Consider the following 14,913-nt stretch of genomic DNA (forward strand, 5'->3'; position numbering starts at 1 on the left):
CACAATCAATAGATATGCTAACTCAATCTTGATTACTTATTTTTAACTAATATATTCTTTTTTTTGTTATATTACATGTAATGTACCTAGATAGAAATTACACATTATATTATTATTTTTAAATGATTCAATTTCGTTCCAAAAATATTTTTCAAAATATTCTAAAAAACAATTTTTAAAAACTATTCTATAATATTTATAAAATAAAAGTCTATTTAAGAACCTAAAATATTTTTAACCTATTTTATAAATCTTTAAATATTTTTTAAAAATAACTTATATATATATATATATATATATATATATATATATATATATATATATAATATTTTAATCATTCTTCATATTTGTATAATTATTTTTTTAAATAATACTAATTATTTTTATATATAGTATTTCAATCATTTTTCATATTTGTATAATTATTTTTTAAAATAATACTAAAAAAATAAGTAAAAACATTTTAAAATAATTGAAAGATGTTCTATAAAAATATATTGTTTTATATTTTTAAGAATAGAGAATTATTTTTTATTTTTTAGTTATGAAATATTTGTTTTTTAAAAGAGTTACCATATAGGAGGCTGATGACTTCTTAATAGAGCTTTTGGAATTAATATATGGTTATAATTTTAAATATTTTAATTAAAATAAACACAAAATAAACATGTTTAAAATGAAACATATTCCAAATGATATAAACTTTTTAAAATTAAGGATCAATTTGTATAAAAAAAAATAATAGATTAAAATTTTAATATCCATGTTTTGGTTATTATTGTGTTCACAAAAATTTAACAGTTCAATGTATTAAATATTGTATTGTCAATTTTGAAACTCATAATAAGAATTTTGAACCCTAAATTACTAAACAAGGTAGTAACTTGGACGGGTTAGAAGGTTAACCAACCATCAATATGTCCAACCCATGCTAAATCTAACCCAAGTTCGGATTAGAAATTCTCAATTCACATCAAACTTGGAAGCAATTTGGATTACCAGAGATTCACACGAGTTATCAAATAAAATAAAATAAAATTATTTCATAGCCAACCTGAATATTAGATTAGGCACAGGTTAGGCAGGTTGAACTCGTCATCAAGGGTGAAATTATCTTGGCCAATATAGATTAAGCTTGCTAGCCACAATTTTAGAAATTTCAGAATCAATCTTGCATAAATACTAAAATGTAAATTGAGACGATTCAATTTTTCCGATCCCTCTCTTAATATTGGTATGCACGTAGGCCTTAGCTATCACCGAATAGGCATCGGAGTTGGTGATGCCATTGCCATCCTAACTCGTAATTGAATTCGAGTAAAATATTAGATTGAGAATTGGGAATTTGAAACCAATTTGTCGACTAAAGCAAGGCAAAGCAACTCACGACTTCGTACAAATCGTCGCTGCAAACGTACTTCTCCCATTCCAAAAAACTCACGACTTCCTACACGTCGTAGCTGCCTGCTCTAGCATATAATTCCAAAAAACAAGTTAAGCCAATCAACCTTTCCATGTACCCACCTACTACATGCCACCAGATAAATTCGATTTGAAGGCTTCCAACTAGTCCAAACATTAATAAACTTAATATAAATTATTGGTTTATTCTCATTGCCTGCTGGCCGATGAACACAGAATTCAATTGTATACGGTATGCCTAATAGAAGATTTTGTTGTAGAAACATAATTGTTCATATATTTACACCTAAGACCTCAAGTACTGCAAAACTTTTAGTGATTGTAACCTTAAAATTATTTTAACTCAACTGTTTCTTGTGTCCAACATGCTACTTGAATTACATGTTCTTGGTGCCAATTTTTTGGTTTTGAGGTAAAGCAATCGCAGCCCATAAAGAACAGAATCTTTTTCTAAAAAGGGGAAAAAAAAAGTATGTCGGTTTTATAAAAATTGTCTAAAATGGCCTACAAGGGTGATATAAATGTATTAAATAGATCGAATTCTTGTTTTCACAAGACTTGTGGAGGAGAAACATTTGATTTTAATTAGCATTAAGAGCGAACTGGCTCTCACTGTTGTAAACTTGTGGGGAGGTATCTTATCTTCAGCATGATGCTGAATTTGGGAAAAAAAATCAAAATTCTTTCGGTCATATGCAATGAATTTGAGTTATGTACGCAACCCGACAACTACAAGTCAGTGTGCAACAGAAGACAACTGCAAGTCACCGTGCATTCACGAGAAGAGATGTAAATAGGCTGGCTCTGATCGACTAGACCGCACTTAAAACACAAGGCAAAGGTGCTCACAACTTCGGCCAATTCGTCACTACAAACGTCACAGCTATCTTATTTACTGTCTACTCTTCCAACTCCGTGCCTTATTTAAGCGTTCCAAGGCCATTCCCTACACAAATTAACCCAATCATTCACAGCATAGATCCACGCTCTATCAAGTTTCTAGCAAATAATCCAGTACCTACCATTCAGCAGCCAAATAATGCAAGCCCAAATCCTCCTGGTAACTTATCCGGCACAAGGCCACATCAATCCATCTCTCCAACTAGCTAAGCTCCTCATACGTGCTGGGGCCCATGTCACCTTTGTCACCAGCAGCTCTGCCAGTACCCGCATGTCCAAACCCCCAACCCTGGAAGGGTTGGAATTTGTGACATTCTCGGATGGCTACGATCACGGATTCAAACACGGGGATGACCTCCAAAACTTCATGTCCGAGCTGGAGCGTCTCGGGTCCCAAGCTCTTACCGAGCTAATCGTGGCCAGAGCAAATGAAGGTCGTCCCTTTACTTGCTTACTCTACGGTATCATAATTCCTTGGGTGGCAGAGGTCGCCCAAAGCTTTCACCTCCCATCTGCACTCGTTTGGAGTCAACCTGCCACTGTTTTTGATATCTACTACTACTATTTCAATGGTTATGGAGAGCTCATTGGGAACAAGGGCAATGGCTCCTCTTCTTCCATTGAATTACCAGGGCTCCCCTTGCTCAGTAGTAGTGATCTTCCCTCATTTTTAGAGCCCTCAAAAGCAATTGCATACAATTTTGTCCTCAAATCGCTTCAGAAGCAACTAGAGCAGCTCAACCGTGAAAGCAACCCGAGAGTATTGGTAAACAGTTTCGATGCATTAGAGTCCGAGGCCCTAAGAGCTCTCAATAAGTTTAAGTTAATGGGAATTGGACCCTTGCTTCCATTGGCTTTCTTGGATGGAAAAGACCCATCCGATACTTCATTTGGAGGCGATCTTTTCCGTGATTCAAAGGACTATATCCAGTGGCTGAACTCAAAGCCTGAATCTTCTGTCATTTATGTATCATTCGGAAGCTTCTCGGTGTTATCAAAGCAACAGTCAGAGGAAATTGCTCGTGGACTGCTAGACAGCGGGCGGCCATTCTTGTGGGTCATAAGAGCCAAAGAAAATGGGGAAGAAGAGAAAGAAGATGATAAACTGAGTTGTGTTGAAGAGTTGGAACAACAAGGGATGATAGTTCCTTGGTGTTCTCAGGTAGAGGTTTTGTCACATCCTTCATTGGGATGTTTTGTGTCACACTGCGGTTGGAATTCAACTTTAGAGAGCTTGGCTTGTGGGGTGCCAGTGGTGGCATTTCCTCAGTGGACTGATCAAACTACAAACGCGAAGCTGATTGAAGATGTGTGGAAGACGGGTCTACGGGTGATGGTGAACCAAGAAGGAATAGTTGAAGGTGGTGAGATCAAGAAGTGCTTGGAATTGGTCATGGGAGGTGGAGAAAGGGGGCAAGAGGTGAGAAGGAATGCCAAGAAATGGAAGGATTTGGCAAGGGAAGCTGTGAAAGAAGGTGGATCTTCTGACAAGAACCTCAAGAATTTTGTGAATGAAATTATACAGGGTTATTAGTAAAGATGCAACACAAAAAAAAAAAAAAAAGGAAGAATGAATAAGACATGTTTGATTTGGTGATATTTAAGTTTATAAGTAGAAACTATTGTTAAAAATTGATCCTAAAAATTGTATGATACCAGATTTTATTATGGTTGTCATAATTTTTCTCTCCCTATAAAAGTAAGCAAAAATGCATTAGTGAAGAATGCACAAAATACATCATCCAAATCAGGAAGATCTATCTTCATGAAAAATTAAAAAAAAAAAAATCAAATTTAAGTGTTTTCTAAATTTATGTGTGAATAAAATTTTATTCATTAATCCTAGTTAAAATCTTTCCGCTAGAAAATGGGAAGGATACCATTAATGTTTTGACACGTTTTTAAAATGTTTGTCAAACTAAATTCTGGAAGATGAATGTGAATATGTCTTGTCAAATCAAGTTGAGAAGCCTGTCACTTTTTGTTTTGCAATGAGAGAATCCTTTGTCAAATAAAGGTAACAATATTCCCATCGATTAATGTTTTGAAAACGAGCCAATCAATTTATGTTTTTCAATTGGAAAAATCTAATGCACCAACCTGTACTTATTGACCTTCGAATCTACACTATTCAAAGGGTATCATAAAATTTCAATGATTGAACAATAGGGTAAAGGAATGACATAAGTTGTAAAAAAAAAAATGATACAAGGTATAATGGAATAACATCGAGGTAGAAAACAATGGAATCTCATACATGATACAAATATGTATTGTATATGACTTCAATACAAAGGAATGAGAGTTAAATTGGTGGCACCACTTAATTACTATAAAAAAGATACCATTTGTCATTGGAGCAATATTTTTTATTAATTTTTGTTGATGTCCAACTTAACAAGATCTCTCATTGACAAGAGGAATCAAACCTATCAATTTGGTTTTGAACTCTTCTAAATTGGAAATTCTAATCCATCTTTCTAATATTGAATATGTTCTCCTTCGACATCAGATTCACGTCTTTATCTATAAGTACATTCTCAAATTTTAAAAATACTTGAATAATCAAATGTATAAGTGATGATTTATTTCGAAATGGATTATTCTGGACAAATGACTGTTTCGATTAGTCTCCTAAATACTTAAAATTAGATAAATTAATAACCAATCAATCTCACATGAACAAGTTGTTATAGAGAGTAGCTTAAACCTCTGCATATGAAAAAACCAAAAGTCCATTGATCATGGAAAATCCATTACATGTAAAAGAAAGTGCACAAGTTTACTTGGTTCAAACGCTAGTTATTCTATGAGACTTATACCAATCAATAAATACTTTCTTTTTTCACATCTATGACATATAACACCCCATGCTCCTTGAGAGATCATTTCAAACGATATTGAGGGTTAGCAATTCAAATTCTTGATCTCTAGTTTTCATCTGTGAAAGGATTTTCAAGATTTTCTTAAGAAAAAGCCTCTTTAAGTGTTTAAGTTAGAATAATGACTACTCTTCATTTTTTCAAAGGTTTTTCCAAAATATATTTTTAAACTAAGACCATAAATTTTTTATTGTGTTAAATAAGGAAACATTTTCATTAAAAAAACATATAGTTCTTTTATAGTTTTTTTAAAAAAATTCAAATATATATGCAAAGATCTTGATCCTTCCATAGTGAGACTTGAGTGTCCTTTGTTAAATGTTTGGGCATCCAAGGTTGTTTTCCTCATTTTTCATATAATATTCTACATGGCCACTTTCATGTAGTAATGGAAACGGGGCGGGTTTGGGAGAGGTCATTCCTATATATCCCATTCCCACCCCTGATTACACAGTTATTTCCCATCCCCGGTACAAACCCGAGTCGGGGCAAGTTGATTGGTTTCCATCCTCATTAACAAAATGATTAATAACCCCATCCCCGCCCAGTCCTAGATGTCCATTAAGCCCTAATCCTAATTGATCATACTTAAATGCACTTTCCTTTCATTGTAAAATAACGAAATTATGATAATATACAAAATATGAAAAAATAATATCAAAGTTCAAATTAACACCGCAACAATCTATAATATTAAACCCATAATTAGCATAAATGATTGAAAATTAATCTAAAACACAAAACACACACACACACACACACACACACACACACACACACACACATACACACAAATTCATCTTAACAATGAACCAAACGAGAACATGGGTCAACATCAACCATGGATTTGAATTCCTCTTCAGGTCAATCTTTGAAACAAGACTTCATCAAATCCACTACTTCAAAGGCTTTCGCATTCCTCTTGAGTTGTGTTCTCGAATAAAGACTTAAAGGTGATGTTCTAGATGATTGTGTTGCACATATTTAAGACAAGAAGATCAGGGCCTATGACCAGTTTGATGTCATGTTAGAGGAGTTTTGGGCGTTGAGGCATAACCAAGAACAAGATGGAATTGATTTCAGAGTATTTTAGTTGGTATGAGGAAGGAAGAAAAAGTGGTATTAATCCTGGAGATAGGGTTTCAGGCAGTGTATCAGAGGAAGAAGAAGCAACGACCGTTGAAATTAGAGTTTTTTCTTATATTTCATACCCGTCCCAATAGGGATGATGCACGGTGGGTTACCCACAAAATTTCCATCCTTATTTTCATGTGCATTCAAGCATCCATTAATTCCCTTTTATTTCTAATTGCGACTGAAATGTTTATGTTAGCACACATTAATTTGACCTAAGCTCAACTCAAGGTCTACTTACCAAGCTTTAATTGTAAAGTCTTCAACTTGAACATGGCATGTATAAATCTCCATGGTAGTAAAGTAGTTTCAAACAGATAACTTTTGGAGCAAAATTTTCAGCTTAAACTAATATGCGTCTATGACACTCCCTCTCCTGGAAAGTTATCTCTACCAAAAACCACCTCTAACCAACCTACTATGTGTCTACCTTGCAAAGAATATCTCTACTACTCCCTGAAACCACCACTACTCCTACTCACTCTCTTGACAACTCACACTCTCTAGTTGGCATCTAGAAGATTGACAACTCACACTCTCTATAATTGTTTTATCATTCTTAAATTTCTTATATTTGTCATTTTTTATGATAAAAAGGGGAAGTAAAAAAAGGGTTTATTAAGTTTATTGATTATATTTTTTTTTTTTTCATTTTTGCTATCCTATGCTTTTCAAAAGTTTATTGTTTAAGTGTGTTTGTGTAGATTATAGGAAATTGACATCACTATGTAAGAAATGGTTTAAACTAAGATTAGGATTAGGTTCGATGAGGTTCTATGAGAGTTATGGAAGACCTCACTATATCTTTTTATTTTGTAACAAAATTGTCGAATGGGAGATTGATTCTTAGGGTATTTTATTTAGCTAACAAATTTGTTCATTTCTTACTAATTAGATGCAACTTACTTCCTTGGGTCTTATTAATTTCAAGACAACTTTAGACTTCATCAATTTCATATTTGGGTTATTCAGAGTCGTAAAAGTTAAGGTAAGTATGTATTTATGGTTGACAAAGCTTATAAAATATCTAATACAAGAAATTAGGAAGAAAATACTTTCTATTTAATTTGTTAATTTGAACTCTATTATATTTTTAATTCCAAAAATTGTTTTTGATAAGTTTTAAAATTATGTTCTCTAAATTTGTGTTTGATTCTAAAAAGAATTCTTGAAATATTTTTTAGTAAGTTTTAAAATTGTGATTATCTATAAATTAATATTTCATTCTAAAAATGATCTTTAGAATTAGGAAACTCTTCATAATTCTAAAAAGGGTTTTATAAATATAAATCGAGATATTTTATTTAAAAGGTAAGGTGTGGACTTTTATAAACTCTAAAAGAGCATAGTCATTCATCAAAAGTTTGATCATTCAATTCTCAAATTTTCAAGATCTTTTTTAAGAGTGAATTTCAACTGCAACAAAGGTGAGAGATCTCATCACAAAACTTTGATAAGGGCTTTGAGAGATCTATTAAGGAGCACAGAGGAGTGCTAGATCAATGACGTGGAAAAAATATGTAAGTGTTGTCAATATAAGACCCTAGAGAATAGGTGCATCTGATCAGGTAAAATTATATACTCTTTTCTCATATTTAGTGGATTATTTAGCAGTCGAGAAACCACCCGTGGTTTTTTACACCTAGTAGGTTTCTAGATGGATTTTCCACATATTATATCCCGTGTTCATTTAAGTGATTGATTTTATTTATATTTCCATGAGATTTTTCTTCTCTTTTAAGAATGAATATAAATGGATAAACCTAAAATAAGTAATACAATATTAATTTAGGGATTGATTCAAAGACTACAACTTCTAGGTAGTTCCATTATATCAAGACTAGACATAAACTTCCTTTCATAACCTTTTGATCTCAATAAAGGGAACAAAAAATTCAAATTTCAAATGTTAAGGTCCCTTTAATGCATGTTTTCAACATTTTCCTTTCTTTTACCTTTCTTTCTAAAACAGAGCCATGATCAATATAACCAATTAAGAGAAAAGGATGCCATGAGAAATCACGACAAGTTCAAATAATGACAGAGTGGTTTAATTCTGATAAGCAGTTTCCTAGTTGCTCTTCCATCATACCCATAAAATTCTAGTCCAAATGTCGAAGTCATAACCAAAATGTTAAATTTCTTTTTCTCCCCCTCAAAGCTATCCACTATTGAAGCTTGACATAGTTTGTTGGAACTCATCGACATCAAGTCCAAGTAATATAGCTTTTCTCACCTAATACCATAACCAATCAACTATCCTGTTTGGATGTCCTTAAACACACAAAATCCAAGACAAAAGAATACAATATAAGATAAGGTTGTGGTTATTTGAAAAACTAGCAAAAGGTTATAATTAAAATACCAAACAACTAAAGTAAAATCTAAATTCAAAGTATTATTAAAGGTCAAGGATCTTTCCCCAATGATTGGGATGGAAGTACCATTGGCAATAGAAAAAAATTTGTGATGACAATTTAAGAAGTGAAATATGTCTAGAATCAAATATCTTATGATGTGTAGCACCACAATCAATTATCCATGCATAACTAGAAACAAGTGTGGACATATTTAAAATCTTACTACCATTGTTTGCAACTACTACCAATATTAAGGCTTTTTTAGCAACTTCATCCTTCGTCTTTCTTTGAACAATTGTGGTAGTAGAGATTTCTTTGGAATTCTACTTTTGTGGATAACGACTATGATCCCACCATTCCAGATATTCCACAAGCTTAAAACATCCACTTATGTTATGACTAGTTTGATTACAAAGACTGCTTGTAGGTAGACTTGTTTGACACCATTGGTGGTTTTAAGATGGTCAAGTTTCCTTTGATCCTGTTGGTTTTGAGAAGACCAGTTTTGGTTAAACCAATTTCTAGCTACCATAGCAAAAGCTTACGAGTTTTCGGACTTGCCTTTCAAAGTGGTGAGATGTATTACCTTGCAACAAACCAGAAAATAACATCCTCTAAATTTTAACTTGTTCTTTGCACAAAATCTCTCCATGGATTTTTTGAAAATCACCATCCAATATATCCAGCTAGAAATATGTGTTCCCTTAGCTATTTAATAGATTTTTTGTACACTATAATGTCATCAACATCCTTTATGACCACTTTTTAACAATGGTCCAATTCTAAAAAAATTTCAATCAACACTCCATAATATTTAGAGAGAGATTTTCTACTTTGTTTGGTCGTAAAGGACGTTTAATTCAAAGAGAAAACTTGTAAATTGTCATTTCCATCATAAAAGGCCTTGGAGAAAGCACTCATGATTTCATGGTCGGGTAGTGGGTAAGCATAAATAACGCTTCATAATTTCTAGAATCATGGATATGAATAGCCACCTCTTAGCCTTCTGATTTTTTGCATACCACTTCTCATATTCATCTTCTAATTCCATAGGTGACTTTGTCTTGCCACAAATAGACAAGAGTTTCTCTCTCTTAACAATATGCATCTTCATCAATTGGGACCAAATGTCATAGTTTGATTCAATAAGAATGATACTTGCATTAAAAACACACTCAAATTTAATTACAGAAGGAACTGATTTTGTCCCAAAAGATTGAATATTTTTTTCACTCATTTTGATTCATAGAAAAAAAAATTGCAGAGATTTCAAACTTTGCTCTAATATTAACTAAAAATATGGGGAATAATTCTTTTCATTCTTAATTTTCGATGAACCTATACATTTTTATATAGATAGGAATTATGATCAAAATACCTAAAATCAATCCCCACAATCAAGTTTAAATAATTTGTTCACACCAACTTACACCTATATATATTTTCTCTAAATTAGGAAAGAATTATTAAAGAGATTACAAGATTTGTTGACAATCTCAACAGGTGGCAAAGCCACATGAAGTAGGAGCTCCCAAAAGGATTGCTCAAGGATTTTATGGTTATTACAAGATGCCCTTAATTTAATTTCCAAGAAAGAAAAAATTTATCCATGCCAAAATAATAGCAAAATAAAAGAAAAAGAAATAGAGGAGGAAATACAAACATAAACAAAGTTTACCTTTCTACAATTTATAGATGCATTTGTTATAGCATGTCAATGATCTGAAGTAATTAACCTACCATGTTATTTATTTTTATAATTAATTAATTCTTGAAGAGATTATAAATATGAATGGATGATTAAACCACATCAATATACCACTTTCTCATATAAGATAGTTCAATAAAACAGAAATTGTGGAAAAAAAAATTATGGGATTGACACTCAAAACATTAGTATCAAATTATTCAATGTAAAATCATGGAAATTTGGGAGATAAAAGGAGTAATGTCTAGGAAAAGGTATTCATTGGTAATAAGTTCATATAAAGTAGTAGAATATTCTTTGGTGACAAATAGTAAGTCGGTTCATATTCTCTTAGGAACACCTATTAATAATAAGCAAGTTCATATCAAATAGTAGAAAATATAGAACTTGTAATTATAGTTTAATTAAATGAACTTATCATATTTTGGATGTACGATATGATTAATATTATATAAGTCTAAGAATATTACCCGAGCACAAGCAAATAAAGGAGTTAGAAAAAAATTTTTAAAAAAAAACAATATATACATATATTAGGGTAAAATATAGAAAAATTTTAGTTGGAGTTTAATGGAATAAACTTATTGAGGATTACGTTAGCATATCCTGGGTGGAGAAAATGCCTAGAATTATGATTTGTTTCAACCCTATCAATATTTTGAATCAAGCCAAAAATAAAAGCAAATAAAAAAGAAAAAGAAAAAATGAAGTTTCAATTTTAAGGTGGCTGAGAAATATGTCAACATCTCAATGTGGGGTTATAGTCTTTTACCATCACTTTATCTTTCAATATTTCATTAACATCTTGTTTTAATTTCTTGACTCATTTGCAACCAAAAGTTTTCTATTTTATTGGTAATTGAATTAAGGTGGTATTTGTTTTTTTAGCTTAAAGGTTAATGCAATTTATTTTCAAATTTTAAATTGTTTGTTTTTTATTTTTTTATTTATTATTTATTTTATTAGCGATTATGGTAAGCCTTGATTGGCAAGCCGATTATGGTAAGCCTTGATTGGCATGGTAGGCAAATATTGTGTTTGTAATTTGTACATTTCTTCCTTGTTTAGTTTTACCTTGTTTAGGAGTTTTCCTTGTTTAGGAGTCTTGATGTATCTTTTCTCTGTGTATATATATTGGCAACCGATGAGAATAAAAGGACATAAGAAAATTGATCCAAAATCACCTAGATTTTTTTCATGGTATTAGAGCCATTGTGAGCTAAACATACATCATCATGGCTGGTGATGGGAAGAAATGAGATGATGAAGGGTCCAACTCTGACAGAAAAATGTTGACCTCCTATGCATTGACTTCCAACGATAATCCAAGTAATATAATTACCCAAGTTCAACTGAAAGGTGAGAACTATGATGAATGGGCGCGTGCTGTGCGTACTGCTTTGCGAGCCAAAAAAAAATATGGATTCGTGGATGGATCCATCAAACAACTAGACAACGATTCACCAGAACTTGAAGATTGGTGGACCATCAATCCAATGCTTGTCTCATGGGTGTTTAATACCATTGAACCCACACTTCGATCAACCATATCTTACATGGAAAACGTAAAGGAACTTTGGGAAGAAATCAAGCAGCGATTTTCTATTGGGAATGGTCCATGTGTACAACAATTGAAATAAGATCTTGTGAATTGCAAGCAGGAAGGGCAAGGCATAGTTGTCTATTATGGTCAACTCAAGTATCTTTGGGACGAATTGAACAATTGTGACTCAATTCCAGTATGTACTTGTACTGGGTGTAAATGTAACATTACCACTCAGTTGGAGAAGAAGCGGGAATAAGAAAGAGTTCATCAATTCTTGATGGGATTAGATGAAGGTGGATATGGGACAATACGTTCCAATATCCTGAGCACCGAACCTTTGCCGAATCTAAATCGAGTTTATGTTATGGTCGTACAACAAGAACGAGTACGGACCATGACTCGAACAAAGAAAGAAAGAGGCAGACTCATGAGTTTTGCAGTGCAAGTTGGTGGTCGAAACCCAGAAAGGGATGGAAAAGACAAGACCGTGATTTGCTCAAATTGCAAGTGGAATGGACATGAAGCTGATAGTTGCTTTCAATGGATTGGTTACCCAAAATGGTGGGGTGACAGGCCACGCACAACCACAGGTGAGCGTAGTGGTGGGTGTGGATGTGGTGTTCAGCAGGGTACAGGTGGAGGACGAGGACGTGGAGGGACTGTTAGAGCCAATGCAGTTCAAATGTTAAGAACTGATAGTGGGAGAAGTGTTGTGACTCATTCTGATAGAACAGGAATTAATGGGTTGAGTGACGAACAATGGGCCACACTTCTTACCATGTTAAACTCACATAAAGGTGGTGCTAATGAGAGGTTGACAGGTAAGCAAAATATTTTTCCTTGGATTATTGACACAGGGGCTTCGCATCACATGACTGGCACATATGAATGTTTGAATGACTTGCATGATATTATGTCTTGTCCGGTTGGGTTGCCAAATGGAGTAGAGACCAAAGCTTTGAAAAAATGAACTGTGACTCTTGGAGAAAAATTGAAACTACGACATTTTTGTTTGTGCCTAAATTGAAATGCAATTTGATTTCTGTGTTGCAGCTTCTTGATGATTCCAATCTTGTTGTTCAATTCACTAATAAAATTTGTGTTATACAAGACTGCAATTCGAGGATGCAAATTGGAGCAGTTGAACAACACAAGGGGCTTTATTTTCTCAAGGGAGTCGCTCCTATTCGTGCTTACAAGACAACTAGTATTACGTCTTATGAGCTCTGGCATAGAAGAATGGGTCATCCCTCTTCTAGGGTAGTAGATTTAATTTATGAAGTTGATAGTGTTAGTAGAAATGATGGTGTGAAGAATAAGTTTTATGATATTTGTTTTAAAGCTCAACAAACCAAAGAAGTGTTCTTTTCTAGTGATAATAAAGCTAAAGAATGTTTTGACCTAATTCATTGTGATTTATGGGGAGCTTATAGGGTTCCTGCTTCTTGTGGAGGTATTTATTTCTTGACAATTGTTGATGACTGTTCACGTGCAGTGTGGATATATTTGTTGAATAGAAAATATGAGGTTGCTTGTGTTCTTAAAAATTTCATTGTAATGGTGAGACGACAATTTGAAAAAAATGTGAAAATTGTTAGGAGTGATAATGGTACCGAGTTTATGTGTTTGACAAAATATTTTGCTAAACATGGAATTTTACATCAAACTTCGTGTGTCGGGACGCCACAACATAATGGGCGTGTAGAAAGAAAACATCGTCATATTCTCAATGTAGCGAGAGCCCTGTGATTTCAGGTACATTTACCTATTGAGTTTTGGGGTGAATGTGTTCTTACAACTGGATATTTGATTAACAGGACACCATCTATTTTATTGGATGGTAAGACACCATATGAGATCTTATACGGACAAGCCTCCTCCTATAAGCACATTCAAACTTTTAGGTGTTTGTGCTATGCCCATGACCAAAATCAACATAAAGACAAATTTGCTAGTCGGAGCCAAAAATGTATTTTTGTTGGATATCCATTTGGAAAGAAAGGTTAGCGGTTATATGAATTGGAAAGCGGCGAATATTTTGTTTCAAGGGATGTAATCTTTGTTGAAGCAGAATTTTCGTACTTCGACAATGTTGTTAACTCTTCCTTGATCGAGAATAAAGTCATGGATTTCTCTGTAGATGATGAGGGCCCGTATATGCAGAATGACATGGAGTAGCAACAGGCTTCTGTCTCGGATGTAGAGCATGAGATTGATGTTGAGATGGGTCATAATATGGATATGGCTACTGATGGGAATACTGAAGTAGGAGACAAGGGGGCACCGACGTGTCAAGACCTATGGTGTCTGAGGAACAGTTTGGCAAGGGAAAAAGGGTTAAGAAACCTTTTGTTCGGTTTAAAGACTATGTAACACATACCATTCGAGTAAGCCTCTCAACGAGTTCATCGTTCCAGTCAAAATCCTCAGGTGCACCCTATCCTTTAGCACATTATGTGAATTGTGATAAATTTTCTACACAACATCGGTTCTTTCTAGTAGCTGTTACCACAGGGTGTGAACCAAGCACTTATGCTGAGGCAATAAAAGATGAATGTTGGAGAGAGGCGATGAGAAAGGAGATACAAGCTCTTGAAGACAATGAAACATGGACAGTAGAAGACTTGCCTCCTGGGAAGAAAGCAATCAGGAGCAAATGGGTCTACAAGATTAAATATAATTCTGATGGAAGCATCGAGAGATGCAAGGCGCGCTTAGTGATTCTTGGAAACAAACAAGTCGAAGGCATAGATTACAATGAGACATTTGCCCCGACAGCAAAGATGGTCACAATGAGAACGTTTCTTGCCGTTGCAGCTGCGAAGGGTTGGGAATTGCATCAAATGGATGTACATAATGCCTTCCTGCACGGTGAGTTAGATGAAGAGGTATATATGCAGATGCCGCCTGGTTTTGCATCTCCAACATCAGGTAAAGTCTGTAGACTTCAAAAGTCATTAT

At 33.7% G+C, this 14,913-nt stretch overlaps 1 protein-coding gene across 1 annotated transcript; it reads left to right on the forward strand.

The window, feature by feature from the left end:
- The first annotated feature begins 2,394 nt into the window (after window positions 1-2,394).
- LOC117915003 (crocetin glucosyltransferase, chloroplastic-like) lies at window positions 2,395-4,001 on the forward strand. Its single transcript, XM_034830542.1, has one exon. The coding sequence runs from the start codon at window positions 2,462-2,464 to the stop codon at window positions 3,854-3,856; it is 1,395 nt and encodes a 464-aa protein (XP_034686433.1). The 5' UTR covers window positions 2,395-2,461; the 3' UTR covers window positions 3,857-4,001.
- Window positions 4,002-14,913: the final 10,912 nt, after the last annotated feature.

Source organism: Vitis riparia, chromosome 5, assembly GCF_004353265.1.
Source record: "Vitis riparia cultivar Riparia Gloire de Montpellier isolate 1030 chromosome 5, EGFV_Vit.rip_1.0, whole genome shotgun sequence".
Lineage (NCBI taxonomy): Eukaryota > Viridiplantae > Streptophyta > Magnoliopsida > Vitales > Vitaceae > Vitis > Vitis riparia.

What these genes read in the sequence shown, in the direction of transcription:
- LOC117915003 (XM_034830542.1), top strand. Translation starts at nt 2,462, where the DNA reads ATGCAAGCCCAAATCCTCCTGGTAACTTATCCGGCACAAGGCCACATC.